General features: G+C 52.3%; 1 protein-coding gene across 5 annotated transcripts in view; it reads right to left on the reverse strand.

Moving 5' to 3' along the window:
• NPAS1 (neuronal PAS domain protein 1) overlaps positions 1-20,861 on the reverse strand; it is a 93,364-nt gene extending 72,503 nt beyond the window's left edge. For 2 of the 5 annotated variants that reach the window (XM_084814759.1, XM_084814755.1), the window contains exons 1-3: positions 20,509-20,861; positions 4,951-5,125; positions 528-766 (exon numbers count right to left, since the gene is read on the reverse strand). In XM_084814759.1, coding sequence (XP_084670885.1) covers positions 528-766; positions 4,951-5,042 — 331 coding nt within the window. In that variant the 5' untranslated portion in view covers positions 5,043-5,125; positions 20,509-20,861. Of the gene's footprint in view, positions 1-527; positions 767-4,950; positions 5,893-8,326; positions 10,121-20,508 lie in introns of those variants that run through there. The other 3 variants (XM_084814757.1, XM_084814758.1, XM_084814756.1) reach the window with 3 other exon arrangements.
• Positions 20,862-25,553: the final 4,692 nt, after the last annotated feature.

Raw genomic sequence — 25,553 nt, forward strand, 5'->3', positions numbered from 1 at the left:
AGCAGCCTCCTGCCCATGCTCCCCAGCCACTGGTGTACACAGGCTCACTTCCTCTGGTCCTGGAGGTAGTACGTAGCCCTCAGGACTAGTAGCCATTGACAGCCTTTTCCTCCAGGAATTTGTCCAACCCTGTTTTGAAGCCATCCAAATTGGTGGCCATCGCTATGTCTTGTGGTAACAAATTCCACAGTTTAACTACGCGCTGTGTGAAGAAGTCCTTCCTTTCAGCTCTCCCGAATCTCCTCACAATCAGCTTCATGGGATGACCCCATTGGGTTCTAGTATTCTGAGAGAGGGAAAATGTCTCCCTGTCCACATTCCCCACACCATGCCTCATTTTGCTCACCTCTCTCGTCTCCCTTTTTCTCCAAGCTGAGCAGGGCCGGAGCTTGCCCCACCGTTGGCCTCCAGCCCCTAAAAACCGAGCCACGATCCCTCCCCCGCCTTTCTCCATCGCAGCCAGCCAGGCCACACCCCACGCACAAAAAGGGGCATCTCCTCCGAGCCCCCCGAGAGCCAGCACCCACCTTTGCTGGCCGGGGGAGGCCCCTCGCCTCGCAGGCTCCAGGGGGGGTCGCCGTGGCTGGCGAAGTCGCGCATCTTGAGGTAACTGATGGTGAGGCGGACGATGGAGGCCTTGTCCAGCTGGCTGGTGATGGCGCCGGGCAGCGGCAGCATCTTGGCCAGCTCATAGAACTCAAAGTTCTCCTTGCCCCGGCGGGAGCGGGCAGCGTTGCGGGACTTCTCCTTGCGCAGGGCCTGCAGACTGCGGGAGGAAAGGAGGACAAGGCAGAGTTAGGAGGGATATGCTGGGGCCACCAGACTGAAGCGGGGGCAAGAGACCTGTGGCCCCCCAAATGCCGCGGGCTTCAAACTCCCATCAGCCCCAGCCAGAAAGACCAAGGGTCAGGAATGATGAGAACTGTAGTCCAACATCATCGGGGGGGCTGGTTCCTTGGCCCTGGACTAAACGCCAACACTTTATTCTTTTATACTTGTGTGTTTTATTTGTGTTTTTAATGTATTTGTTTTATTTGTTTGATTGATTGATTGATTGATTGATTGCATTTATATCCCGCCTTTTTTCCTCTTGCAAGGAACCTAAGGTGGCTTACATGATCCTCCTCCTCTCCATTTTATCCTCACAACAACAACCCTGTGAGGTAAGTTGGGCTGAGAGTCTGTGACTGGCCCAGCGTCACTCAGTGAGCTTCCATGGCCGAGTGGGGACTAGAACTTGGATTTCCCAGCTCCCAGTCCAACACTTGAACCACTACACCACACTGGCTTTATTATAGGTTTAATTATGATTTTATCTTAAATGTTGGCTTGTATTGTTGTTAAGCGCTGCAAGTACTTGGCAGAAAGGCAGGGTACAAATTCAATAAATAAATGAATAACCCACGTGCCGCAGCTGCCCATCTTTTTCCACACTCCATAACTCACAGCAAAGGACTCCCAGAGAGCAGCAGTGAGTAAGGGTAGACATGAGAGAGGGGTACAAAAGGATGCCTGGCGTGGAGAAAGTGGGTAGGGAGACATTTTTCTCCCTCTCTCAAAATACTAGAACCCAGTGGGGTCATCCCATGACGCTGATTGGTGGGAGATTCAGGACGGATAAAAGGAAGGGCTTTGTCACGCAGCACATAATCAAACTGTGGAATTCACTTCCACCAGATGCAGTGATGGCCACCAAGTCGGGTGGCTTTAAAAGGGGATTAGAGAAATTATGGAGGGGAAAGCTATCCATGGCTACTAGTCCTGATGGCTATGTGCCACCTCCAGCATCGGAGGCAGTATGGCTATGTACACCAGTTGCTGGGGAACATGGGTTGGAGGGTGCTGTTGCACTCCTGCCCTGCTTGTGGGTTTCCCACAGGCAGCTGGTTGGCCGCTATGTGAACTAGATGGACTAGTTGGACCTTGGTCTGATCCAGCCTCAGGGCTCTTATGTTCAGCAGACAAAAGGAACATTCATGAAGACAAAGGTATGACAGTGGGTCCTCCCTGCAAGCTCCCACCTTCCCACAAAGTTCCTTTTAAAAGTACAACAATAAAGAGGCCCATTCCAGTGTAGGAATCACCTCTGAGCCTACATCTGGTTTGGAGACGCCAAGAAATGTGTCAAGCTATACCCCATAATCCCTTTTGCAGCTTTCCCCAACCTGGTGCCCTCCAAAAGCATGGGACTGCGACTCCCATCATTCTCAGCTGGCTTGAGAGTTGCAATCCAACACATCTGGAAGACACCAGGTTGGGGAAGGCTGCCAGGCGTCACTCTCACATACACCAGTTGGGCTTCATCATAGCTCTGAGAAATAGAAACAGGGAGCCCAGTGAGCAGGAGGAATGGAAGTGAAGAACAGCAGGCGCTGGCATGCCGTTCTGCCTCCCCGCCACATCAGTAGGGTTTTTTCCCCCCATTATCCTATAACAATAAGTGATCACCCAAATGAAGGAGGAGAATTGTAAACTGCAATCAGAACAAAGACCTTAACCATTTTGAAGGAGAATAAATAAAAAACAGATCTAATGCCCCTCTGGGTGGTACAAAACTACCAGGAAGAAAAGAGGCTTCCAAGAACCCAGTTATATCCTGTTGTTCCAAGTCTTGGGGCCTCCAAGAAATTACTGAAAATATAGACTTCTGCTCTCAGCCAGAGAAGATAAGCGAGAAGACAGAGAGAGATGAAAGGGAAGGAGGAGATGCAGGGTACGTGTGGTGTGTGATGAAGTGTGGTAGCCCACAAAAGCTTATGCCAAAATAAATTTGTTAGCCTTCGAGGGGCCAGAAGACGTTTGTTGGTTTTGCTGCAATGGACTAACACAGCTGCCCTCTGGAAAACGTTCATGGTAGAAACTCTTCTCTAAGGCAACTGCAAAGAAGAGAAATCCATATGAACACAAGGGCTCTGCTGGAAGACAGCTGAGGCTTATCTAGCTAGGCCAACATCCTGTTTCCCACATGGCCTGTGGGAAGCCCACAAGCAGGACACAAGTGCAACAGCACCCTCCCGCCCGTGGCTATATATTGCCTCTCATACTGGAGGCAATATGTAGCCATCGGGACTAGTCGTCATTGCTAGCCTTCTCCTCCATGAATTTGTCTAAGCCCCCTTTAAAGCCCTCCAAATTGGCAGCCATCACTACACCTTGTGGAAGTGAATGCCGTAGTTTGGTTCTGCACTGTGTCAAGAAGTCCTTCCTTTCATCTGTCCTGAACCTCCAACCATTCAGCTTCCTTGAAGGACCCTGTTGGGTTCTACATTAGGAGAAGGGGAGAAAAATGTCTCCCTATCCACCTTCTCCACGTCACACAGAATTTGCATAAACCTCTATCTTGTCCCACTTCACTCGCTTTTTCCCTAACCTAACAAGCCCCAGACTTTGCAGACTTTCCTCATAGGGGAGTTGCTCCAGCCCCCTCCTCATTTTGGCTGCCCTTTGCTGCACCTTTTCTATGTGAACAGTGACTCAGCAACATGGACTATCATTCCACAGGACACATTTTTATATTCTCTGTTCTTTAAATCCCTGCTCCCAAAGGAATCTCTATGGCTGAGGTGGGCAAACTGTGGTCCTCCAGATTTTTTGGCCTACAATTCCCAGCATGCCTCACCATTGGCTATGTTGAGTCGGGCTGATGGGAGTTGTAGGCCAAAACATCTGGAGGGTCACAAGTTGCCCACCCCTGCTCTATGAGATCTATAGGGCAGTTTTGGTGATTTGCACATTTATTTAAGCATCTAACTAATTGGCTCCCATGCAGATGATAAAATGTTTGCCAGAAACGTGCACTGGAGGATTTTTATTTTATTTATTTATTTATTACATTTATATCCCGCCTTTTTCCCTCTTTAAGGAACTCAAGGCGGTGTACATAATCCTCCTCTCCATTTTAGCCTCACAACAACAACCCTGTGAGGTAGGTTGGGCTGAGAGTCTGTGACTGGCCCAAAGTCACCCAGTGAGCTTCCATGGCTGAGTGGGGACTAGAACCCGGATCTCCCAACTCCTAGTCCAACATTCTAGCCACTACACCACACTGGCTCCACACACAATTATTCCAATATCATTGACACAAATCATGCAAGACACTGGGTTTTCCAAACTGTGGAAGGCCAGTTCCAGAAATTCCACACCCAAGGGTCCAGAACAGCCTTCCCTAACCTGGTGCCCTCCAGATAAGTTAGACTACAACTCCCATTATCCCCAGCCAGCACGACCATTTGCAGTCCAACACATCAGGAAGACACCAAGTAGGGAAAATTTTCCCCCTTTTCAAATGGAAAAAAATGAAATGTTGTTATTCTTAACGACGTGTGCCCCAATCGTCGTGTAAGGCAAGGCTGGGGAATCGTGGCCTTCAGCTGTTGTGGAACTCCACCTCCCAGCAGCCCCAGCTCACATGGCCAAGAGTGATAGGAGATGTAGTCCAGCAACATCTGGAGGCCTACATGTTCCCTGCCCTGGCTCTAAAGAGTTCAGGGCAGCTTACAAGGCAGTTACCCCATCGGATCCCCCAGAAACGAAGCCCTACAAGGAAAGATTGCAGGACCTGGGTATGTTTAGCCTTGAGAAGAGAAGACTGAAGGGGGTTGGGCCAGGCGGGGGATAGGATAGCACTTGTCAAGGACCTAAAGGGCAGTCGCACAGAAGAGGGCCAGAACCTGTTCTCTGTCATCCAAGACTGTAAGACATGAAGTAACGGGCTTAAGTTATAGGAAGGCCGATTTAGCTTCCTAACAGACAATGGAACCAGCTGTCTCTGAGGTGGTGAGCTCTCCGTCGCTGGAGAAATTCCAGTAGAGCCTGGACAGCCATCTGCCAGGAATGCTTGAAACTAGGTTCCTGCACTGAGCAGAGGGTGGACTCGATGGCCTCAAGGGTCCCTTCCAATGCTAGGATCCTAAGATTCTGATTCTCTGATTCTAAATGGCGCCACCTTACCAGGGCACAGGCTGGTTCTTCACCAACAGTCCCTGCAGGAAGTCCCACTCAACGCTGACGCATTTCACTTCGCTGCTGTACAGAGCCGCCATCGTGATGCAGGAACCATCCGATTTGGGGGCAGTCTCACCGCGTCCTCCAGTCGCCGGTTTCCGTTAGGGAAGGCCACGGCCTTCTGAAAAAGAGGAGGAAGGTTATGGTTGGTTCCCCCTTCTCTTTAGTCTCTTGTCTCCACCACACCCTCCCTGCTCTCGTCCCATTTCTTCCTCCCAGGCGCCCACACACAACTCGCAAAAGGAACTTAGTTATTTTATCTATCGGAGAACGCGTAGCCGGCTTCTCAGCTGAAGTCACCACAATCCATCAATATACTGAAAAGATCTTTGTTCCAAATAAACACCACCTCAGCATGTCAGCTTCCACATCTATAAAGAAAGTGCTCACAAAGCAGCAACGCTAATTGCCTATAGTCCAGAACACCTGTGAAAACAAAGATTCCACAATTCTGGGAAGGAATTCTACAACTGTGGAGCCAGCACTGAAAAGACCCTGCTGCCGGTAGCACACAGGAAGCTGCCTTAAACCATGTCAGACCACTGGTCCATCGAGCCCAATATGGTCTACTCTGAGTAGCAGTGGCCCCAGCAGGGGTCTTTCCTCATCATCTGCTCCCTGATCTTTCAACTGGAGATACCAGGGACAGAACCCGGGTCCTTCTGTACACAAAGCACATACTCTATCCCTGAGCTATAGTTCCTCCCATAGTGGGCAGCCCATTTCAGAATGCAAGCAGAGAACCCAAACCGGGTTGCAAGTTATGTCTGCAAGAACCCAGTCAATGCGCCAGGAAAAGCAGGTGCTCAAGAACTGCCAAAGCTACACAGGTGGTGAGACTCAATCAGTCACCTGGCCAAAAGACCCCTGGGAGGCCTGCAAGACCATGATACACAGAGACACATAATATACATGTATCCCACAGAGGCTGGTGGCTCCAATGTCAGTGGGGCGGCGAATCCGCTCCGGGTTTCAGTCAGAGCTCCTTTGGAGCTCTGACTGAAACCCGGAGCGGATTCGCCGCCCCACTGACATCGGAGCCACCAGCCTCCACTGCTCATATTTATGAAAAAGAAGTCCGCAAAAGTGTATTTGTTCACATTAGAGAACCGTATTAGTATTCAGCAAAAGCTCTCGGAGCAGTTTACAAAATTAGACAATATAATCCCAATTGAAAACAATCACAGTAACAGAGAGCCAGTGTGGTGTAGGGGTTAGAGTGTTGGACTGAGACTGGGGAGAGACCCGGGTTCAAGTCCCCACTCGGCCCTGAAGGTCCCTGGGTGACTCTGGGCTCTCAGCCTAACCTACTTTACAGGGTTGTTTTGAGGATAAAACGGAGAGGAGGAGGATCACCTATGCCAACTTGGGCTCGTCCTTTGAGGAAAAGATGGAATAAATGGAATAAATCTAATAAATGAATGAATGAATGAATGAAATAAGGAAATCGCAATAAAACAAGACAGAGCCCAGCAATAAAATCAAATGATAGCATAAAAACACAGAATCACCAAGAAAGACTACGACAAATAAAAAGGTTTTCACCTGATGCCAACCCATACAAGGTTACTTCTATGCTCTCTGGAAAAAATATATTGTGGACTAGTAACCTGCGGACATATTTGCGAGGCTGAGCCACAAAGGCCCTGCAGAAACCATGGTGAGGTGCATTTTGTGGCTCCTGCTCTCTGCATATGGGTTGCCTAGGCTGATCAGTGGGTCCCCCCCATGGCCCTTGGGTCCCTTTTTAATGTTGATTGATACATTCACCCCAAGTAAAGAGGAGGCAGTTCCTTTGCCCTCCCCCACCTCCTTCTCAGACACCTTGACATGCTGTGCACTTCACTCATCTTTCACTCACAATTTTCTCCACTCAATTTCAACATTTGCTGAGCAACCATCAGGAGCAGCCAAGCAGAAAAGGAGGCCTGCGTGCGAAGCAAGATATCCCAAGATCAACCCCCCCCCCGTTCCAACTGCCACACTTCCATCCCGATTCTGAAAGGCCCCCCTGCCCGCCCCCACTCCCGTTTCAAGGATCTTCATGAGTCCCAAGGCTCATCCCTGCAGAAGAGATGATGCGAGGCGCCCTGAGCTGGCTTATGGTGTGTTTATCCTTTCCCTTCTCCAAGTGCATGAAGCGGCATACGTGGTTCTCCACACCAACTCCCATTTTATCCTCACAACAACCCTGCCAGGTAGGTTAGGCCAAGAGATGGTGAACTTTGCAGCTGTGCTTCAGGGTCCAAAACACCATCCCAGCCTCCCCCAACCTGCTGCCCTGCAGATGTGCTGGACCGCAACTCCCATCACCCCCAGCTAGCACCACCATTGGGAACAATGGGGGTTGCAGTCCAAGACATCTGCAGGGCACCAGGTTGGGGAAGGCTGCTTTACCCATAAGCCACAGCCCTCCATCCACAGCCAGACCCATATACCTGGGATTGGGGACTGGGATCGCCGGCTGGAAGGTACTGGCGCCCCAGCACTTATCTGAAACACCAACAGCTGTCTGACCAGAGAAGTAAAGGTCATATCACTGGTGGATTGTACAGTCGGCCTGCTGCGGAACCAAGAGGAGCCAGAGGCAGGATGCAGCAGGCCGGATTTGCACGTGGCGAGCTCCACCGCCTCCCCTCCGACATGCTTTGAGCAAGGAAGCGGTGGCACAGGTTACAGGCGAAAGCAAGCGCCAGCCCAGCATCCCTAGGGGTCTCGAGCCTCGTTAGCCCTCTCTGCACCCGATCCTTTCTGTTGCGATCAGTTGGAGCCGTGGCTATCCACGAAGGCCCCCACAAGTGAGTAATCAGGTGTCCAGTGCAAGACCCAGGATCTTTTGAATCATAACTTTCAGATGAAGAAGAAGGAGAAGGAGAAGGAGAAGGAGAAGAGGAGGCGGCGGAGGCGGAGGCGGAGGAGGAGGAGGAGCTCTTTACTAGTCCTCATGGCTGTCCAATTTGCAAGGCTGAATCAGGAGAGTAAATTGACAGAAGCTTTAATCCACCAACTGGCAAGGCTGAGAGTGAAGGGCACTTGAGGAGGAAGAGGAGGAGGAGGAGGAATGTCAATGGTAATATGGAAATTTACAAAAGAAAATATTTTCTCCTAGCAGTGGCAAGTAGCTTTTAAAAAATATGTTAGATTTCAAGCTTTCTCACGCCTCCTTCAATTATCTCGAAAGGGCACCTATGTTCAGTAAAACAGAAATTTAAGCAACTCACTAATCGGCTGGAAAACACATGGTTAATCAGCTTTTTAAAAACAACAGCCCGGAATGTCTGTGCATTTTAGAGCCTCCTCTGTGGCGATGAGATGCACTCACTTCTCTGCCACCGCTTCACCTGCTCAGGGCCAGCAGCAGAATTGTTCCAAGGGGTCACATGGCTTGATCAATTCCGGCCCTTCCGCGAACAGCATGGACGGCACGGTCACCTGCTGTGACTTGTTTGCTAAACACGATGCAGATAAAAAAATCTCTCGCATCTGACCCGACTTGGACTCCCCTGTGACAACAGTGGCCGTACCTGAGGTGACACCGGCCTCTTCTCGTGGCTGCTGCGTGGAGGAGTTTCAGTTGCTTGCTTACTTATTTATTTGTTTGCAGCATTTCTACCCCGCGCCTTAGCTGAAGAGGCCCCAAAGAGCAGCTTACAATGGTAAGTAGCATCACAGCCCCTGCCTTCAGGCTCACCATCTAAACTTAAGACATGGACCATAAGGAACAAGGGAGCGGTAGGGGACGGAGGATTTCTACCATTAAAAATGGCAATTTCTTAAAAATCCTATTTGAAGAGATGGTGATCATTTACTTCCTCTGCCTCTCCTGCTCACAGTTAGGAACAGAGGAAGCTGCTTGATACAGAGCCAGACCCTGGGTCCATCTACCCAGTACTGTCGAGACCGAATGGCAGCAATGGCTCTCCAGGGATTCGGGCAGGATTCTTTCCTGGCCCTACCTGGAGATGCCGGGGATTGAACCGAGGACCTCTGGCATGCAAAGCAGGTCATCTGCTACTGAGCTATGGTCCCGCCCACAGTTGCTGCAACCCTCGGGGCATGAGCAAGGACATTTTCTTGTTCTGTGGAATAGGTGATGCCCCCCCTCGCTTAGATGGCTTTAGGGCGCAATGCTGTGGCTGCTAGACAGTGGCTAGACAGCCATAGGATTGGTCAGTTCGTGGAGAACCACCTCTCCACCCCCTCCTCTGCTGCCTCATAGGCAGTGTGCATCCTCCCCACTCTGTGTTTATAATTGCAGCAGGGAGCGGGGGGGGGGGCATTCCTGGGGGCGGGGCGGGGAGTTCGTAAGGGCCGGCAAGACTCTTCCAGCCTGCCCACCCCGTGCTCAGATGTCCCGTGGCTAGACAGCCAAAACCGGCTGTCTAGCTGCGAACGCAGGGTGGCTGGAGATTATCGCCTCTGCGCTCCTCCTGCTGTGCATTGGATAGATGGTCGCTTCTGAGTTTGGAGGCGGCCGACTATCTCCAAAGGATTGTTCCCTTAAAGGAGGATTCATGATGGGGAGAGGGGGGAGGAAAAAGCTGAGATAGCTAAATAGAACCTCCATGCTCAGAGGTAGTATATCTGAATACCAGCTGCAGCAGGGGGTGGCCCTTGCCTTCACATCCTGCCTGTGGGCTTTCCAGAGGCATCTGTGGGCCACTGTGGGATGCAGCACACTGACCTATGTCAGGGTAACTTTCAGGGCCGGCGCCAAGGGTAGGCATGGCGGGGCACCTGCCGAGGGCCCACACCCCAGCAGGGGCCCCCTGAGAAGCGCCCCCTGGAGTTGCTCCTCCTCCTCGCCATCGCAGCCTACTTGTTCTCGTGCCTCTTGCGCTGGCCCACATAATGGTGGTGGCGAGGAGGAGGAGGAGCAGGAGATGCCCCGGCCTCCTCGCCCCCGGCCCTCTGCCTGTCGAGCGAGCGGGCGAGCGGGAGGCATGAGGACGAAGGGGGTGAGGAGCAACAGCAGCATGTGACGCTGGCTGAGGGAGCGGCCTGCGGGGCTGCCTTGCCCCAGGGCCTCCAACACCGGGAGCTGGCACGGTACCTTTGGTGTGCTCAGGCATTCTTCCCGGGGGAGCCGTCTGGCCAGGCACCAGCGCTCCTGCCTTTGCCCTTCTTTAGCGAGGTGGAGGAGTCTGGCCAAGGGGGCCGACTCTTGGAGGAGGAGGAGGAGGCGTAGTCCTGGATCCTCTCAAGAAGGCCTCTGGGTGGCCATTCCCGGAAGGATGGTGTGAAGGGAGGGAGACCCTCCCAGGATCCTGGAAATTACGGGCCGCTCGTGTACTTACCAGTGTTGGCCAAGGTGATGGGGCAGGCCACAGCAGCCCAGCGCTGGGTTCTCTGGGATGATGCGGATGTTCCAGGGCCATTTCAATCTGGGTTCAAGCCTGCTTTGGAGACAGAAACTGTCACACAGGCAGACAACCTGCTCCGGGAGAAAGACAGGGATCCTCCTGGACTTCTCCACGGCTTTCAACACCATCGGCCATGGTATCCTTCTGGACAGCCTACCATACTGGCTCGGGATGACAGGAGCCGCAGTCCGACACATCTGGAGGGCGCCAGGTTGGGGAGGCAGCGACTGGGGGCTGGGGGCACTGTGCTGCAGTGGGCCTGTGCTTACCTGTCATAGGAAGTCGTGCTGGGGAATGCCTGTTCTGCTCCTCAGGAGTTCTCGGGGGGGCATAGGGCTAAATCTTGCCCCCCCAGTTCTTTTTAACTTCCATGGGAAGTCATCAGAGGATCTGGAGTTCAGAACCATCAGTATGCCGACAGCACAGTTATGCTCTCCTTGTCCTCAAATGCCGATGAGGCGGCTGAACGCTCTTCTGGAATCAGCAAGGGGCTGGATGAGGGCCAATAAATTGAGGCTCAGATCAGCTAAGAGATGGCAGCAGCTGGCTCCCAGGACCCGGGAGTTGGTGAACGGCCAGCTCTGGCCTCTGCAGAAGCGGTTTTGCAGCATGGGGGGGGGGGGCTTTTGTGACCACCTTGCTCCTGGATTCTCAGGTGACAGCTATGGCACCTTTTTTCAGCTCAACCCAATATGCTAGCTGTACTGTCTTCCCGATGACTTGGATCCTGTCTCTGCCACACAGGTCTTGGTAAGCTCCAGGATTGACTACTGCAGCACACTGTGTAGGGGGCTGCCCATGGACACATTTCAACACTTCCAAGGGATTCAAAATACTGTGGCCAGAATTTTAATTGGGGACCATAAAATACTGCCCTGAAATACTGCTCTATATTAGTTACCTACTTTGTTCCAGGCCAAGTGGAGGTGCTGCTGCTGACCTTTAGGGTCCAGCATAACCTGGACCCTGGGTACCTGAAGGAACACGTCCTCCCATACACTCTGCCTTCTGCAATAAGACCTACATCTGCCTCTGTAGCCTGGAGTGCAACATGTGGCTATGAGATCTACAACCTTCCTGGCAAGTAGAGGCTGGTGGCTCCGATGTCAGCGGGGCAGTAAATCTGCTCTGGGTTTCAATCAGAACCAGTCAGAACTAAAGGAGCTATCTGGAGAGTTCCTTTAGAGTCCTGACTAGTTCTGACTGACACCTGGAGCGGATTCACTGCCCCACTGACATCGGAGCCACCAGCCTCCACTGTTTCTTCGTGGTGGCCCCCTCTGCTCTGGCGCGTCTTCACCACAGAGGTGGAGTTGGTGCCCTTTCAGCTGGGATTTCATAAGCAGGTGAAGATTTGTCTTATTTCAGAGCATTTTTAGCCCAAATCTTAATTTAAACAATTTAAGATGTTTTTAATCCTGCCTGGTTGTGTCTTAAAGTTTCGATCGGCTATTCTTTTTGTAAAACTGCTCAGAGTTATACTAATGACCTGTCTATACATTTAATTTTTTAAAAATGCATACATACATACATACACTTTACACGAATTTAGGAGAAATACCCCATATAAAGATCTTTGACTTAAAAAATGTGTGTGTGTATATGTGTGTGTACATTTCTACTTTGTGGGGGCATGAAAATTGTCACCGAAATATCCCTCTATTTGCACTGAAAGCAGTCTCTCCAACACATCAAGTTTGCAACACTGGAGGGTGGGGTAGGGGGTGGCAGAGAAGAAAAGAAAGAAAAACGCATGCTGACAACTTTCCCAAAGCAGCAGCAAGAAGCTGAGCTCAAGAGAGGAATCTTCTAAAAAGCCACTAATTGCAAAAAAATATTAGCATAAACTATGACACAAATTTAGCTCAATTATCGCTGACTCCCTTGCTGGAGTTATAATTAAAATCCACAGAGCTCTCAGTGCAACTCCAGAGAGGAAGAGAAGAAACCCTCCTAAAATAAAATCTGAACACACCAATTTCCATCAAGGATGGAACAGTTCTTTAAGTCAGTGTGACAAAGAAGCAGAAGAGCATTTAACTTGGGCCTGGGAGACCTGAGTTCTAATCCCTGCTATGGAGTCACTGTGCAGCCTGGGCAAGATACTAGCTCTCAACCTTAGTTTCCGGGCACAATTCAAAATGCTGGTTATGATCTTCACAGCCCTATATGGCCTGGGCCCAGGTTACCTGAAAGACCGCCTTCTCCCAGGTGAGCCTGCCCAGATTTTAAGATCTTTGGGGGAGGCACTTCTGAGGTGCATTTGGTGGTGACTTGAGAGATGGCTGTTTTGGTGACCACTCCCAGGTTATGGAACTCCATCCACCAGCAGGCAAAGACTTTTCTGATTAAGCAGGCCTTTGGCATGTAAGCTGGTCTGTTGGGTTGGCCGCTGTTTTTATTCTGTCATTTTGTGTGGTCAACGTGTGTTTTTAATGTATTATTATTGTTTTTAACCAAGGTTGTATCTATCTGTTTTTAAAATGTCTATGATTGTTAGCCACCTTGAACACCATTTTCTTGACGGAGTACAAATCAACTAAATACATAGATACTACTAGTGGGTTGCCTCTTATCAATTGCAGTTTCTGAAGTATCTTCAAGGGCAGCCCCATGTAGAGTATGCTGCAGTACCCAATCCTAGAGATAACCAAGGCACAGTTAACCAAGGCATGATCCCTGTAATCAAGGATGCAAAGGGTGAGAACAAGGTAAGAACTGTCGAGCACTTTGAACAGTAAACATGGTACTAGTATCAGTATTGCCTCTTTCCTCTGATTTCTCTTACAAATTGCAAAGTGCAAGGCTCTGCAAGACACAACATCCAACTGGTCCCATGTAATGGTATATTGTAAATAGCCTCTGTGCATGTACAAGGTGCCTACTTCTCACCACTGAGCAACCACAACCTGTCCCACATGTGCTGGAGTTTCCTTCCAGAGCACACGGCAGGCCTTAGCCTCAGCACCTGTTTTGGTAAGAAATGAAATACTGCCCACGTCTTTTCTCAGAGCAGTCCAACAGCACTGTCCAAAAAGCATTTCAGAATAGTTTAAATATTAGAACTGCTCTGCCATTACTAAACCTCTTGCTGTTACTTCGCACCTGACCATATTTACTTATCTTCACCACCACCCTCCAGCCACCTATTCGCATGGTGATGTTGCACACAAAAGTCATATCATCTGCAAGGTTGAGACCTCAAGCATCTCGCAAACCCCAGCTTTGCCTCCCAGCTTTAAGCCCAGTGAGGGCAGAAGCAAAGCAACGAGAGAAGTCCTGTTTTGGGGTTATTTTTTTAAAAAAGGAGAGGGCATTTAAGAAAAACAAAGATACACCAACATTCCTGGACCTGTAAAAGTGAGGCTCAAAATATCATGATATAAACACACCACACATTCATTTCTTTGCCCTGCACATCAGTTTGGTGGCAGAAAGAACCCATCTCTACAGGACAAACTTTGGCACACAGTCAGTACAGTTAAAGCGGCATGATGAATTTACAGAATTCCAGGGCGGGGGCGGGGGGCCGAGATGCCGGCTTTAAAAGAGGTTGGCCCACATTCATGGAGGGATGCATCTATCTGCAGCCATTAGCCACAGAGGGCTTGGGTTGCTATTATTGTAATGATGTATTGTTACAACTGATGCACTGCTATGTATCCTTGTTTTCGTATTGCTGTTGTGCTGTGAGCTGCTTTGGGCACATTTTGTGGGAAAGCAGCATAACAATTAAAATGATGCTCATACTGATGGGAGAGCTGAGAGACTGAGACGCTCGGGGGCGTCTGGCAGGACATGGTGGAAACAGGGCGCTAGACAAGATGGACCAACTTTGGTCTGATCCAGCAGGGCTGCTTTTCCGATGTTCTTAAGACAAGAGAAAAGCTTGCGCTGGAACAGCAAGGAGAAGACAAAGGTATCAAGAGCTTGACGTGTTTTAGACCACCAGCTCCTGGATTTCAGGAGGCACATGAGGCACTGGCTTTTTCTTTTCTTTTCTTTTCTTTTAAATTAGACAGATCTGTGAAGGATTCATCTATCAATGGCTATTAACTGGGAGAGCTAAGTGGAATCTCAGTCTACGTTTAGGAAGAAAACACTGCTGAATCTGAGATGGTGGAAGGGCTTTGCCATTGCTCTCAGACTGTGAGCTTTCTGGAGTGATGTACATACACCACTTGTCACCGTTACAAACAGGGTGCCATATTAGATGGACCTCCATCTGATACAGCAGAGCAGCACTGAAATGGACTGGCTACGGTTAACCTTCCTCGCTTACCCTTGGCAAGCCTCTGCTTTAAACAACAAAAGAAACTTTCAAAGGCTCAGTAGGACAACGATGAAACCCCCTCGCACTGTGGCAAATAAACTTATTTCCAGCCCCCAGGGAGTGATTTGCCAAAGGAGAAGGAACCCGGCTTGGCAGGGCTGCACAGAACTGTCCAATATTGTTACATGAAGCAGCAGAGATGAAAATATAGTCTGTGGTGAATGGAATGGAAACTAAAAAAAAAACACCCAAATCCTGACTCTTAAACACCAGCATAAACACAGACCTATGAGCAGACTCTTGCCAGAGGACGCACACTCTGAGGGCCGCACGTCCAATCCCCCCCGTCACCTCCCCGCATCAAACACGCGCGCGCCCACGCATACCGATCCGGAGGCACGCACAACTGCACTCGCACCCTCTCGCACATACCAATACAAAACCCACACCTCTCTCGCATATAAAATTGAGATCATCAATAGACACACTGCCTTGCGCATACCAATGCCCACCCACATGAAGAGCCCAGCCCAGGTTAACACCTTCTCAAGCTGTGGACAGCGTAAAAAGAGGTGGGGTACAGGGACACTTCAGAGCTGTGAAGAAAACACCCCATCAAGGCCTGTACATCCCTGAAACTTTGAGCCCAGGAATGAGGATTTTGACAAGTGTGCATTTGTTCAGAGCATGAACAACAATGGCAACAACAAAAGGGAGAATTCTAACTACAAACTCTGCCATTTCAGAAGGAGAGCTATATAAGGGTGGAAAACTCACAGCCCTCACCCGGAGGGAGATCACCCCATATTGGGCAAACAAAGAGAGAGGAAAGAGTACAAACATGCATTTCAGAGGTGAGAACAGGTGAGGGTTATTGGCACAACAGCACCCAATGCTTCATTGCACCAAATACACAGAGACAACTGCAAAATAGCAATGAAGGTTAGATTGGCAGCAATGCAGGGCTGGAAAAATATTTCAGAATTTTTTTCAGGACAAATATCAAATCCCTAAGAGCAAACATTAACATTTTAAGCAGCCAGGGGCCCCAAATTTTCCCAGGTCTTAAGCAGCTCCAGAGCCAACTCAATGACCCAAGCAATCTAAGCCGTTCAGGGTGCAAAGAATCAGGGTGTGATCCAAGGAGAGCTCCCCACATCCCCTTGTAAAGCTGCAGAAAATGCAGAGCATGGCTCCCAAATCCTGCATGGTCTGGCGCATCCTCTGCAAGGGGTCTTGGGATGGGCTGCTAAACAACATGGGCCTTTGGCATGACCCTGTAAATAAGCCCACAAAAGTTACTAGCGGGAGAGAATTTTCACTAGCTTGCTGGCGGCTTGCAGAGGAAGGACAGAAAGCCTAATTTCTGTGCTGGGTGCAGAGGAAGTGCTGAGCGCTCCTCCTCCAGACTGCTCACTCACTTGTATGGAATTCCTGATCACCTATGACTACCAGGCTAGTGTTTCAGTACAAGGCTGACCCACCCAGTGGAGGCTGGTGGTTCAGATGTCAGTGGGGAGGTGAATCCGCTCTGGGTTTCAGTCCGAACCAGTAAGAACTCTAAAGGATCTCACCAAGATTCAGCGCCCCACTGACATCGGATCCACCAGCCTCCACTGGCTCCACCAGGGCCCTCTAGAATCAGTTCCAGCTGCTTCATACCATCCGGTCAGAGCACTGGTCCATCAGAGCATCACCTTCTCTGACTGGCACTGGTCTCCAGGGTGTCAGGCAGAACAGGCTCTTCCCCACTGCCTGCTCCTGGATCCTGTTAAATTGGAGATGCCCGGGACCAAACCGGGGACTTTCTGCATGCACAACATCTGTTCCATCACCAAGCTAAGACTGCTCCCCTAATGCTTGGATTTGGAGCATAAGGAACAGGAGAGCACCTTCCCTCCAGCACTGGAAACATACAGCAGGAATCTGAGGAGCGCAAGCTGAGCTTTGGCACCTTGTGTTTGAAATTAAGTTCTTGTGGTCTGGGTAATTGGATAGAAATGTTTCACTGCAGGATGGCTTGCACTCACCAGTCTTTCTTTCTTTTTTTTGCCTTTACCCTTTGCAATGATGCTGATGCATGAGGCTTCCTGTGGCCAGTGTGAACAGATGACCAACAATTCATCTGTTCATCTGGACAGCCATTTGTCAGGGATGCTCTGACTTGGATTCCTGCATTGAGCAGGGGGTTGGACTCGATGGCCTTGTAGGCCCCTTCCAACCCTACTATTCTATGATTCTATGATTCTAATTCAGATACCGGTTTGATCTCAGATAGCTATGCCTGCAAGGAGATATCAGTTCCTGCCTTCCCACCCCCCACCCCCTGCTGCCCTGAGAAATGAAAGCACTTTGAAAGAGGGATTTTTGCTCGTAACATGGGTATGCTCATCCCTCTTTCACCTCTGACCAAACAGGCACGGCAGGTTTTTGCATGGCTTCAAAAGCCTGCCAATCCTGTTTAACTAGATGCAATTGGGGGGAGGGGCAGAAGAGAAGAAATGTGTGTACATGGGAAGCAAACCCTCTCTCAAACTGTGTTGAGTTCTTGAAAGCTACGGCCCATCTTCAGCCTTACGGACTTGATGGGCATAACATAGCCTGTGCCGATGCTGCCCAGTGACTGGGATTCAGCTAAGTGGCACAGAGTCTGAGAAGCAGGCTGCCCTTGGCAAGCCCGGTCACAACCATTCCTTCCAAACCCAACAAGTTAAACCCAGTAAAGCAGACAACCGATCCACATTCTGCAGCCTGAATCGAAATCAGGGGGACAGGGGGATGGGTTTTCTTTAGTCCCCCCCCCCCAATCCTAAAAGAAAACAGTATTTTTCACATGGGAGCTGCCCAGATGTAAGTCCTGCAAACTGTTCTACGAACGCTACTGAGCCATCACCGGCCTTCAAAGACACTACGACAGTCACTTCAAAGACACTACGACAGTCTCCAAGGGCCTGAAAGAAATTGGGGTCGGGGAGAGAATCAACCCTCTTCTCATCTGCTAGAGACTTCCTGCCCAGAACCACTTTTAACTTGTCAAAAGCAGGCCCCAAAGTGGCTGTTGACAGTTAATAGTGGAAGACAGACACCCAACTGTGCTATCACCCATCCCTGAAAACGCCCGCCACACTGTAGAGGCGGGACCCAGGTGAAAGAAAGATCACACAGGTTTGAGCCTCAAGATCTCCCTACTTTGGGCTTTGATTGGCTGAACTTGTCCAAATTGCACAGATGCCAAGGTGCACAGATATGTACACATGCCATCATAGATGACCTCATAGCTTTGCAGCTTGAGCTTCAAACTCAAACACTTCTTGAAAATGCACATTTCTTCCAGAAAATCCTACAGAGCCTGGAGAACTCCCAATTTTGGGCTAGGATGGACATTCCCAAAAGCAGCCTTTTGATTTGACAGGGAGGAGAGATCACATTTGTAAGGTCTAAGCCAGGTTTCTCCAACCTGGTGCCTTCCAGATGTGTTGGACTACAACTCCCAGCATCCCCGGGCATCTGGAGGTCACCGGGTTGGAGAAGGCTGGTCTCTCCCATATTGCTCCTTTGGTTCAAGACATCTCTTCCTGGCACTGCTAAGTCTCCGGGAGGAAGCGCTTTGATTGAAACGCTCAGGTGGGCCTACCTCCATCTCTGCAGCTCCTGCGTGTTCTGCCAATTCCTCATTCAAGCCTCAAGCTCTGCAATTCCTGCCAGGCTGCTGAAAATCCGCATGTCATCCGACCCTGCAGCCCCTCTGTCATGGTTGCGGGGGCGGGGGGAGGCACAAGGCAGAGCGAACCTTTGCAAGTTTAGTTAGCAAAGCCGGATGCCAGCTGGATCCTCCTTTGACCCCAGTGGTCCAAGCCTGGAAGCTGCTTTTCTGCGATCAGCCCTCGGGCATGCAAAGTTTCAGTAAAGGGAGCCGTGCCTCTGACCGTGCCCAGAGTACCTTCCCTTCACCATTCAGTAAACTCAATGAGGCTAGGACAACATAGCCTACTCTGGGCACAATCAATACATGTCCTTAGATGTCCTTAAAGGAGGTGGCAGATGGAGAGACTGCCAGCCAAGCCCCCCGCAGAGTTGGCCATTTGGCTCCCCTGCCCCAAATCGGCACGTGGGGGTGGGGGAATGGTACAGCAAGCAAAGTTGGGACTTACCTTCTGCCAAGAGTGAGGCTGGAGAAAGTATCTGTTAAACCAGCCTTCCCCAACTTGGTGCCCTCCAACACATGCTGGCTGGGAATGGTGGGAGTTGTAGTCCAACACATCTGGAGGGCTCCAGGTTGGGGAAAGCTGCTGTAGGGCTACAGCATTGCCACCCTTCCTGACCTACATGCTTATGAAAAACAGAGAAGGGGGTACCAGATGGAAAAGGAGAGCTGGACGAGGAGGAAACTCAGGTCAAGGGAAGAGAAGACGTGCCCGGCTGGATCCGACCAAAGGTCCATCTCGCCCAGCCTCCTGTTTCCAACTGTGGGCAGCAAAACACCAGCAGGATGGGGAGTATATAATCAGGGCATCCGCTGAACCCCGAGGCTCTTTGGCAGTTCCTGTTCAGTTCAAAGGGCTTGTGCGGGATAACTTCCCGCTGGATGGTGATCCCCTACATTGGAGCTCCGGGTCCCCTGCTGCTGCCTTTCACGGTGCCGTAATCTGTGACCAGAGATGGCTGCCTCACCTTAACTCCAGGCATCCGCTGCTACAAAACCCTCTTGCCTCTCTGCATTCACACACACACGCCACAAAGCAAACCCACACCCAAAGTGCCCTCCCTAACTCTCAGCCCTGGCCACGTTCACGTACATCACCCAATCCTCCCTAATCCACATCGCATGACCCCAAACATCTCTCATCGCCCCGGACTCCCTATGAATTTCACACCCCGTTGCTGTAATATGTGATGCACTGAAACTAAGGACGATCAGCGTCTCCCTCGCCCCCGCCCTCCGCTCTTTCTTTAAACTTAAGTCTCCCACCCACTCCGTGCCTCCGTTATCTGAGACACCGCCGCGTTCCAGTTCCCAGATGAGACACTGTCCCGTGCCGGTTTTATGCACCCCTCAAACGCCTCCTGGTCCCCCCCCCCCGCCGCTCAGTGCAGCCCCCCCCCCACTCCTACGCCCCTTTCAGGCAGGCTCCAGATAACCTCTCTGCCTCTCCATCCAGTCCCACACTCGGCTGCGCACCTCAACCCACCGCTGTCCGAGATCTCTCTCCTGACCGCCCCCACCACACTTCTTGGATCCCCCCTACTCCCACCACCAGCCTCCAACGCCAAGACCAAAGTCCCGGCAAGCGCTCCGCTCCAGAGTGGATCTCCCTCCGCTCTGGTCTGCCCCCCCCCCAGCACTTGGGCTCCCATTCTCTTTTGCACCCACCCCGCATCCCAGTTTCCAGGCTCGCCCAGGATGCTCTGCTCCCCCTACTCAGACCCTAAACGACCAAAGGCGCCTTACCCCCCCCCCGTTTTACTTCGCTCCCGACCTATTGTCATCGTTCTGCACTCATCCCCGCCGACATACACGCGCGCACAAGCAGCTCTGCCCCCCGCCCCGCAACTCGCTCCCCTAAGACTTCCCTCTTTCCACCCCCAACTCTCACCCCGGGTGTCCCCACGGGGGAGCCAAACTCTGCCCCCCCGCCCTCGTCAGTGCCCCTCAAGCCGCCGCCCCAGCTTCAAGGTCCCCATCTCTGCCCCCCGCCGCCCCCGCCCCCAAACTTCCGCCGCGCGCGCCCCAGAGCCGAAAGACCCCCTTCCGCCGGGCGCCCGCGCTCCCGACTCCCTCCCCCGTGGAGCACGCGCGCTCTCCCGGCGGCTGCCCCGGGCCCGGGCCGGGGGCGATCTCCGCCCCGGGCGCCGCCCCGCGCCACTCACCCGGCGCGCGGGGCAGCCCCCGCGGCCCTCCGCGCCCGGCACGGCGCCGCCGCCTCCGGCTGGGGCTGGCCGTCCACCGCGGCCTCTGGGCGGCCCGGCGGGGCTCCTCCGCCATAGAGCGCGGCGCCGGAGCGAGCCGGCCGGCCCGGCCCGGCCCGGCCCGGCGCGCGGGGGGCGAGGCGAGGCGGGCGAGGCGGGCGAGCCTCCGCACCCCTCGCCGGGCTGGAGCCGCCGCCGGCGCGCTCGCCTTTCACATGGTGATGAGCGGGCGCGGCGCGGCGCGGCGCATGCTGAGGCCGCCTCCGCCGCTCCACGGGCGGGAGGCGCAGGGGCGAAGCCGGCGCCCCCGCCCCGCCCCGCCGCGCCCCGCCCCGCCGGCCCGCTCGGAAGCAGCGGCGCTCTGCACATGCCCCGGGGCAGAACGCCGCAAGGCCGGCTGGATCCGGCCGAGGGGCGGTGGAGGCTGGGGCTCCGACGGCAGCGGGGCGGCGAGTCCGCCCCGCGTTTCAGTCAGCGCCCCGAAGGAGCCGTCCGGGGTGCTTTGCGAGCGCACCTGCTCCGGGCCCCGGAGAGCTCCGTCACGGTCCTCGCCGGCTCTGACCGAAGCGCCGAGCAAATCCACCGCCCCAGCCCCCGAGGGGCCCCCGCGCAGGGGCCAGCCAGCCGCCCACCAGAAGCCCGCAAGCCGGACGGGGGGCAGCAGCGCCCGCCGCCCATGTTCCCCAGCAGCTGATGTGCACAGGCAGACCGCCTCTGACACTGGACTCATTGCCTGGTTTGGGAGGATGCCAAACCCTCCGTAGATACCGCAGCAGGGCAGGTCCCGTTAAAAACATCACCCCCGCCCCGCTAACAGGGCGCTCCCACACGGCTCAACCTGTTTTCGGATTGCAGCTCGAAGACATTAACATGTTTGAGCAATGTTGCATATTTTGATTGCAGGTTTATGTGTATCGCAATGTACTTGAATGTATTTAAATCTTCTTGTGAACCGCTGAGAGATATTTTTAAATATGGTCAGTGGTATATAAATCAATTAAATAAAGACGCAACTCTAGGAAATACTCTGTCATAGATTTTTTTTAAAAATCTGATACTCTATAAAAGCAGCATCCAAATAAAATGCAACAAAGGGGTTAAGGGCGCAATCCTGTGCTGGAGAGGGGGGGTCTTGTATGACTTTTTTCAGTCTAAACATGACAAAATTGGGATTGCACCCTAACATGTTCTTTAAAATGCAAAAGCCTGAAAAATCCAAATGTCTTTGTCTGGCGCTGGAAAGACATCAAAACAGGTGGCAGGAGAGTCTGCCAGGGAGAGAACTGAGCAAGTGGGGTGCCACGACCAAAAAGGCCCTCTCCCCAGTAGCTACCCTCCACACCTCAGTGAGGAAACTGGGAGAAAGCCCCTGATGGGGATTTTAAAGTAGAGGGCAGGGCTATGGGAAGACTGGTGATCATTTAGGCCCCTGGCCCCCAAGCCATGAAGGACTTTAGAAGGTCAAAGGCAGCACACTGAAGTGGACCAGGAATCAGAGTAGGAGCCAGTGCAGCTGGAGAAGCACCAGCACAAAATATGCTCATAATGCCCAGTCCCAGTTAGCAGCTGTTGGTGCAGAGCATGGACAGACATCCCACCCCAGTATATGGTAGAACATGGTGCTGTCACTTTATGAAATCCAGCTAGCACAGAGTAAGTCAAGGAATGGAGAACTGACAGCACTGGCTGAACGGCAGGCTCTTTTGCAGGCCATTTTGCCATGAAGGCATCAGCACCGGGTCACGTGCCCAGGCCCAGATTTAGCAACACCATTTCAGCAGCACTAGAAATTAGATCAGTCCCAGAAGTGCTGCTAGAGTTGGGCCTTGGAGTTGGAGCCGAAGTCCAGAGCCCCACAGCCGGGGGGTGGGGGTGGGATTGTCCCCCAGAGCATGCGATAGGGCAGTGGCCAACCTCGGCCAGAATGGCCAAGCCCACGGGGGCCGACACCACTCTCTGCGGCATCTTTCTTCTTGTTTTTAAAATCATTTTATAGTCGACGCTGTCTGGTTCTAGATGCCCCTTTTATTATTCTTCCTTTAAAAATATATTCTCCTTTTCTGCAACAAAAGCGTACTTATTTATTTCATTTCTATACCTCCCAATAGCCAGAGCACTCTTGTTCCCAAGCAAGTGTATTTAAGCATCAGGGTAGCCAAAGCAAACTCCATTTTATTTGATGGTGCTATGATTTAAAAGAGTCTAAAATGCAAAACCACACGTGCTCAGAGTATTTATTTATTTTATCAGGGTTAGCAAATGTTGTTGTTTTTGAGGGGTTGTTTTGTTTTGCTCTGCTATGTCAGGAATGTAGAAGCAGTTGTGAAGTATGGGAAGATGGCAGGAGGTGGGGAGAAGGTGCATGTTAGCTGTGTTTTTCACAACTCAAGTAATACTCATGGATGTTTAAAGCCACCGTGCCCCCCCCCCCACACACACACACACTACCACTAGGACCAGGAACTAAAATTCCCTAGCTGCACCACTGTTCAAGCACATGTTACCAGGCTGCTCGGCGGCCCAGCACCCTTCGTGAGATTGGCAGCCATACGCAGGGTGCTTTTAAGAACGTTTGGTTACAGCCTTTGGCATTAACAGAGGAGATGGTGCAGCAGCTTTAGATCACCTATGCAAGGCTAGATATGGCATTGCCAAATCAATGGAAGCTTCATAGACTTAAGAAGCCTCAAGGTAAAATTAATCGAACAAGAAACCAGTTCTGAAGTCAATGCTGGCTCCAGGTTTTGGCAAGACACCCTCAGGGCGTCCTCTCCCTGGAGAGTCTCCCTTCTCACTGCCACCTTGCTCCTCCGCCTGTTTCCCATCCTTGCTGCCACTTGCTGGCTTGCCAGGCAGACTGGAGGGCCAGGGAGCAAACAGGCCAGGGCATCTCCTGCTCCTCTTTCTCACCACCACCGTTGCCTGGGCCAGAGCAAGAGGCAGGTGAATGAGCAGATTGCAAAGGTGAAGAGGAGCGGCACATCCAGGGGGCTCTTGTCACTGGGCCCCTGCTGGGTGTGGGGCCTCAACAGGACCCCTGCCGTAACTACTTTTTCTGTGAACTGCCCAGAGAGCTCCAGCTATTGGGTGGTATAAATGGAATACCAAATGGAATGAATGAATGAATGAATGAATGAATACTTGGACCTTGACCCTAACCCTGTCTGAAGTAATTTCCCCCTCCTGATTAGAAGAAAGCCTTCCGGGTGTAAGGAAGAGAAATTATATAGTTTATAAAGGTTTCACAATTTGACATAGTTGAGAAACAGCTCGGTGGGCTGGAGCATCCTTCTTTGTTATTTACTGATGGCTCTGGTATTGGGGTGACCAGCTTGATCATGTTCAGTCAGGAATCCGAGAATCTTTTTGCAATTTTTGTGCTTTTGTCACAACTAGCCATGATGTCAAAGTCTTTGTGCAAACTGGATAACTCCCCACCCCCAGGTTTCGTGCACTCAGTGTGCTGGCCAGCTCTTGATCGGTTCCAGCCATAGCTGATCAGCCCATAACATCTGGGTCCTCTGGATTCTTTGGACCCTTGGCCTCCCATGTTTTTGGCAGGAGCTCCAACCAATCTCTCTTAGAAAGAGACAAACCCCCAAATTCCAGTGTCCTCAGACAAGCCCAAAGAGAATGGCCTAAAACAGGGGTGCAGAACTTCCAGCATGGGGGGTAAATGTGCCCCCCCAGGAATTCCCCAGGTGCCCCCCAACCACCAATCATTTGGTGGTTTCTTGACTTTTGCACAGTTCCCTCCCCCATTCTAAAAGGCTGAAATGCGTTTCCCCCCCTTCGCTCGCAAAGGTTCTGGACTTTCAAAGCACCCAGTGGAGGCTGGTGGGCCTGATGTTAGTGGGATGGGGAATCTGCTCTGGGGTTCAGCCAGAACTCTAAAGGAGCTCTCCAAGGTGTGGAGCTTTAGAGCTCTGGCTGAAACCCAGAGTGGATTCATGGCCCCACTAACATCAGAGCCACCAGCCCCGCTGCTAAAGTCAAAGTGCTTGTTTGGACCTTAAAGGCCTCTCTTGGCTTGGGACTGCAGCCCCTGAAGGGTCGCTCCTCCTCACGTGCACCTCTCCAGACCCCGAGAACCTTCCGCCAGGTGGCTACAGGTGCAGCAGGTGGCTACAAGCAGAGGGGCCTTTCGGTACTGGCACCCAATTGTGGAAGGCCCTTCCCAGACAACTCCACTGGGCACCTATTCTAATATCACTTGGGCGCGGGGCGAAGATGTTTCTATTCATTTTCTTAGGACTTTTAGACTTTATGCAGCCTTTCAACTCTGTTTTAACACTTTGGTTTTATTATTCAGTTTGTTGGCACCTCAGGTGTGGTGGGGGACGCGGTCCCATTGCCAGCGTTGGAGGAAGATTCCACTGCAGTCCAGTCAGCTTCTGTCTGTGGGATGTGGGAGGGGCGCCATCTTGGCCTTCACCGCAGGCAGCAAAATGTCTCGGGCTGGCACTGGCAAGAGCGCGCTGCGCAGAACATGGCGCCCACCTATTTATCCAAAATATTCCTGGGCCGCCTCTCTGGGCAGAAGCCCCCCCAAGGCAGCTCCCAGCAATACTTGGGCGATGGAGCCACCTTGGCCCCCCATCTCAACCCCACCCACGAAGCAGCTCTCCAGCCAGCCTCCTTGTGGAGCCAGCTGGGGTGGCGCCGCAGGACAAATGGCCCCCTTCCCCGCAGTCAGGGCCAGCGGCAAGGGTCGGCATGGGCGGGCAACTGCCAAGGGGCCCCAGCTCAGCAGGGGGCCCACTGACAAGCGCCCCCTGGAGTTGCTCCTCCTCCTCTTCCCCATCGAACCTGCTGGTCCACCTGCCTCTCGCTCCGGCCCAGACCACGGTGGCGGCGGCGAGCCGCCTTGCGCCCTGGCCCTCCGCCTGTCAGGCAAGCCAGCGGGAGCCACGCTGAGGAAGAGGAGGAGGCGTGAGAGCCGCTGGTGGCCGTGGTCCGGAGAGGACAGGCTCGCCGCGGGGGGGGCGGGGGCGTCTTGCCCGGAG

This window comes from Heloderma suspectum, chromosome 10 (genome assembly GCF_057233095.1).
Source record: "Heloderma suspectum isolate Gila_16-S chromosome 10, 16-S_ref, whole genome shotgun sequence".
Taxonomy (NCBI): Eukaryota; Metazoa; Chordata; class Lepidosauria; order Squamata; family Helodermatidae; genus Heloderma; species Heloderma suspectum.